General features: G+C 36.2%; 1 protein-coding gene across 1 annotated transcript in view; it reads left to right on the top strand.

Moving 5' to 3' along the window:
- LOC149163348 (putative L-type lectin-domain containing receptor kinase S.7) overlaps positions 1–5,785 on the top strand; it is an 85,302-nt gene extending 79,517 nt beyond the window's left edge. The window contains exon 2 of the mRNA XM_089429098.1: positions 5,432–5,785. Coding sequence (XP_089285224.1) covers positions 5,432–5,785 — 354 coding nt within the window. The remainder of the gene's footprint in view (positions 1–5,431) is intronic.
- Positions 5,786–6,000: the final 215 nt, after the last annotated feature.

A 6,000-nucleotide genomic window follows, 5' to 3' on the forward strand; every position in this document is an offset into this window, starting at 1 on the left:
TGGTGTTTCCCTTCTTGTATATAATGTTCAAATGGAATTGTTGCATATATGTATACCACATCTAATGTTTATCATCCCGCAACTTCCCTTTTGTCTGGATAAATTGAATAGGTTAGTGATCTGTGTGGATGACTGTCTCCTTCCCTAGAATGTAAGGTTTCCATTACTGGCAAGCTTGCACAATAGAATACACCTCTTTATCATAGGTGGGGTACTTCCTGAGTATATTTGAAAGTGTCTAACTGTGATAAGCCATTGGATGCCCTTGTTATGTGAGAACTGCATGAATATCATATTCGAAGGTGTCTGTCTCAATTTCAAATGGTTTCTACAGGTTTCGAAATGTGAGTAAATGTGCAAATCAGAGGTAGCTCTTCATCTCAATGAATGCATTCCTTTGGGACTCAAAACATGAAAACTTGGATTTCACTCCACCCTTGGACACCTGACTCAAAGGCCAAGTGATATGGGAGAATCCCAACACAAACCTTTGATAAAAACTGGCAAGGCTAAAAAAGCTATGAAGATTTGTTAGAGTGGTCAAGGCTGTCCAATCACAAATGGCCTAGATCTTAGCTAGATCCACATGCATGCCTTGATTATCATTGATGCAACCCATATATTAGATGTGGCTCATGCCAAAGGTACATTTCTCCATGTTGGTATATAGTTTGTGTCACCACAGGGTTTGAAGGACCTATCGAATGTGTTGCAAGTGGTCTTCCCAACTATTGTTGAAGATGAGGATGTCATTGAGATATATAACCATGAACGAGTTGGTGAACGGATGAAAGATGTCATCCATCATCCTCATAAAAGTTGCAGGGGCATTTGTAAACCCAAAAGGCATGACCAACCATTAAACAATCCCCTCCTTATATTTGAAGGAGGTTTTCCATACATATGTGGGCTCTATTGGAACCTAGTCATATCCAGACCTCAAATTGATCTCGCTGAAATAATTGGCCCCCTTGAGCTAGTCAAGAAGGTCGTCAATCCATGGGATTAGATACTTGTCCTCACAGTGATTTTATTCAATGCCCGATAATCAATGTAGAGCCTCCAAGTCCCATCCTTCTTCTGTACAAGTACAATCACGGTCCCACAAGGTGAGGAACTTGGTCAGATGTGCCCTTTTTGTAATAGCTCATGAATCTGCCTCTTGATCTCTTCATTTTCTAGAATGGAGTGATGCTATGGTATAGGTGCTTCAGGAGTCATATTAATGGAATTCTTGATTTTACAGTGACTGGGTACCCCTATGGGTGAGGAGAAGATGTCCCTGTACTCTTCCATGAGCTTATCCATCTGCTTCTACTGCATGGAAGAGCCCTTCCTAGGGGCCATGGTTGTGGCCATGATCTTACCCTTACTTTGAGAGTGAATCATAAAGAAAAAGAAATTCTTGGTATGGGAGATGATCTTTCTACATTGCTTAGCATTGCTCAAAGATATGGTAGTAGGTGGGGCTACCTCTGGTATCCTATATAACTTATTTCTCAAAGTAATAATGACATTGTGAGTCGTGGAGTTATACATAGCATGACGCTTTAACAAGTATGGTTGGCATAATAATACATCACAAACTTCAAGGGTAGAAACTTCACACGGTACCTCATCCGTGAAGGGTTTAGTGTTGTAGGGAAGGCAACACTATTAGATAACGCGAATTTCACGTCCTTGGTGGAGCCACCTAATGATGTATGGTTGCAAGTGTGGTGTGGCTGGTAGGCCCATACACTTAACAACCTCTACTGAGATGAGGTTCTTTTGGCTCCCACTGTCAATAATGAATTGCAGTGGAGACCCCTTCACGCACATCTGTGAATGGAAGAGATGCTCTATTTCCTCTGTATCTTTGATCTAAATATTCTAGACTTTTGTCGTGGTAACAATGGCATTGGGATTTGCATCAATAATATGCTTCCCTTTGTCATTCCCCTTGTTGGGGTTTGACTTAGAGTTGAAACATGTATCCAACTCCAAAGCCTTCAGCTCAACCACGAGTGACTGCTTGTTACGACACTCACTTATGTTAAGAGTGGAGATCTAATGGAACTCAAACAACTTCCCTATGTCCTTCATTTTCATGGTGTTATTATTTGTTGGTAAATTCGATGGGTTGTCCTGAGTCACCATGCCTTAGCTTTTTGCTTTGTTTTATGGTTTGGGGGTGCCTTTTCCTTGCTTCGGATTCACATATCCAAAGTCTCACTTCCTTTTTTTACATTTTTGCTCGATCTTGATAGTATATCGAGGAACTCCATCTCATCCTGGAGTTATTTGAGTAGATATCAACCGTACTTGAGTATTAGAGGTCGTTCAGAATCCTTAATACCCAAATTTGTGTGAATGGTATAAAAAAATATGTGTGAACTCCAACATGTCTTGGTCCCTTCCCTACCGCGGTGTGGTCCATTATATGTACTTATCTTCATAGCTCCCTACAGGGTAATATTTTTCCTTCATGGCATCTCAAAAATAATTCCAAGCTGGTGCAATTGAAAATAGTGAGGGTTCCTCTCATCCCTTTGCTCACAGTAGGTTTCACACTAGTTCTTGATGTGGGGGGCGTCTTTGAGGAGTGCAAAAGTAACCTTTTCCCTATTGGAAAAATCATGAACTCAGAAATATCCTTCCAATAGATTTACTCATTTATCTAAAACATCTGGATCTATCAGGCCTTCAAATATGGGAATGTCAAAGTTGATTTGTACCTTAACAAGAGTGGAACCTCCATGGTGGTTGTTGAATGAAGATGTCTCACATGTGAGCATCCACCAAAGGATCTAGGAAAAGTTTTCCATCATCTGGTTCCTTTGTTGCTCGAGGGCTTCTTCAAGAAATATTTTGAAAGGATATCCTACTCCCACGTCTTTCTCTTATTCCACCATGGGAGGATGTCGGGGTCTCTAAGCCCAGTCTTGAAAAGGTTCAACCATTTGAAGCCCTAACTCCTTACACCTCGACCTCATTGAGCACATGCACATAAAAATAGAGAAAGATAAAACTTAAATGATACCATTGATCTATATTATATAAAGGAACAATATGAAATAAAAATATATATAGAAACAGAAAGCTATAACGAAAATATAACTTCAATTCATTAATAACAAATTACTCAAAACTGTTTACATGAAGAATGGAAAAAGACTAGCTTGAGCCATGTTTTCTTATCTCCAAGAAGAGATGTGGTGGCTAAATGTCTTTTGAATTGTGTTACAATGAAGGAAACTGAAAGAAACAATGTTGGGGGTCCAAGTGGAATAGGCAGGTGGCCACCAGTATCTACCTAGATCATTACAGGATTAAAGAAAAAGTTTGTTCAACAAAGTAATAATTTATACAAGACATGATTGAAATTAATTGATAAATAGTTAGTAGTCATTACAAGCAAGTCCCATTGAATTCAATATCCAATTTTGATTTATATCTGCAAAAACTTGCAAATATAACTTTACAAGGTGTAATTAACATAAAATAAATGAAATCAACAAAAGTGTCAATATCAAGCATTCATACACTAACCATGCACATAAATAACTCATAATTAAACTAACAAGAGGAGATAACAACAAGCCTTCAAATTCGTATAACAGTGCAAGGAAATTCAAACTTTTTATTAGTTGCAAATGCTTTGTACAGTCCTTTAAGTTCCCAAATTTCTTCAAGAATCAGTTCTACAAAAGTGCATAGCCTCCTCTTTTTAGAAACTCAAAACTCACCTTATTCTACATAAGAGAAATCTCTCTTTTACAATAGTGTAATTGACAATTTGCCTCACAAAATTTTTCCTATAGTTTTTGGATCCAAAACACCTTCAAGTGTGTGCTTATGCTCCTTTTATAATCTTTTGAGTTTGTTTTGTTTCCTCATGCTTAAGCTCTAAATATTACATTATCAACATACAATCTCAAAATCCACTCCCTCACACAAGAATGAAATCTAAAATAAAATTTAAAAACTAAAAAGAAAAATCTAAATCTAAAATAATTAAACTAAATCATATTAAAATCTAAAATATTAAAATTAAAATTAAACTAAAATATTATTTTCTTAAAACTAAAACTAACCTAAAACAATTGGTTTTTAAATTAAAATGATACGAATATATAACTAAAACTAACTAAATTAAAGCTATAAAATAAGTTAATTAAATTAAAAACCAAAAGCATAGAATCTTTTCTTTTATTTTTAAAATAAACCAGATTTTATAAAATCAAGTTAAATATACTCAAAATATAAAATTTTAATAATATAACAAAATTGAAATTAGTTAAAAAAATTTTAATAACTAAATCTAATATATAACATAAAAATATAAAATATAACTTTATTAAACTAAAACCTAAAATTAAATAAAACCAAAACTACGTGAAGTAAAACTAATGTAAAATAAGAAATTAAACTAAGAAGTGGAGCTTAACCTTAACATGAGTTAAAGAAGAAAAAAAATAAAACTTAAATTAAACTAAGCTCATATTAAAACTAAACTAAATCTGAACAAAATAAAACAAACTTTTAAACTGAAGTATAACAAACTTTTAAACTGAAGTATATTAATATTATGGTTAAAGTAATTGTAAGCTAAAATAATAATTAAATAATTCTACCCTGTATTATACCACAACTAAAGCTAAAACTAAGAATAGCTGAAATCATGTGAAAAGAATCTAAAAGTTGAAGATGTGTATTTTTTTGTAATCTTATGCAAATGATGTAAAAGACAGAGCAATGTTTTAATATAAGGATCCTATGTTAGGTTCTATGTTTCATCATTTGTGTATTTGATGTTTAATAGCTACTATGTGATTTAAATATTTTATAGGAGGCACAAGCCGGTTGGTTGGGCCCACCAATCTACCTCGTCGCTTCTCTTTTTTGTTCATTTATTTTAATAGGTTATAGATATCCTAATTGGTGTTTGATATATTTATGTTGTACGGGGTTTCTCTCGGGAAACAACTCCCTCCCCAGCTGCCACTGTCCCTTTCTACACTATTGAATAGAATGTTAGAGATTTAAAATGTTTTAAGCCATTAAATCCACTGCCTCCTTCATTTGTGTCCCTTTCTACACTATTGAATAGAATGTTAATTTGTGTCCCTTTCTACACTATTGAATAGAATGTTAGACCATTAAAATGTTTTCCGCTCTTAAATCCACTGCCTCCATTTAAGCTCTGCTAACTACCTAAGTAACTCACTAAACCATAATAATGTCTCTTCTACCCCGCTATGAAATATGATAAGGCCTCTCGTGTATCTTTGTCATTGCAGGCCGAACTATTCCAATACAACATACATCTATTCACAGAGTTTATGGCTCATATCATTCTTCCAATTAATCCCAAGCCAGCTTTGTATCTGATCCAGACGTATGTAGGGGTGTTTTTTTCGCTTCACGGTCACTGGTGTAAACTTTAAAGGGAACATTGGGCTACATCGCACCAGAGTGCTTTCAAGCCGGGCAAGCCACGACAGAATCGGATGTGTTTAGTTTCGGCGATGTTGCCCTTGAGGTTACTTGCGGAAGGCGTTCCAGATTTAGCATCGAAGAAGCCCAATATCTAGTGGGTTGGGTTTGGAAACAGCACCGCCAGAACGTGATCTTGGAAGCTGCTGAAAGTTGCCTTCCTAGGGTTGGAAGCGGCAGCATTGACAAGGACGACATCAAACGTTTGCTGATGTTGGGTCTGGCGTGCTCTAACCCAAATCCGGTGGCCCGTCCAACAATGATGGAGGTTACAGAGGTACTGGCTCGAACCATGCCACCGCCATAGGTACAAACCTTCAGGTCGACATTCGTTTGGCCCCATCTTCCCTCTGATAACAGTTTCACCAACACTTGCACCACCAATTCAATAAATAGTGGGGAGGATTCAAAGACCTCCAAGAGTACGTTACAGAAGCATATTAATAGCGGAAAGGATGACATTGTCTAGTAATGATTTTTGACATCGATTTTTCATTCGCAAGAACCCTACCGAGGTTTTGT

This window comes from Pinus tabuliformis, chromosome 5_1, assembly GCF_031772625.1.
Source record: "Pinus tabuliformis cultivar Carrire ecotype Pingquan chromosome 5_1, CPIR1, whole genome shotgun sequence".
Classification (NCBI taxonomy): domain Eukaryota; kingdom Viridiplantae; phylum Streptophyta; class Pinopsida; order Pinales; family Pinaceae; genus Pinus; species Pinus tabuliformis.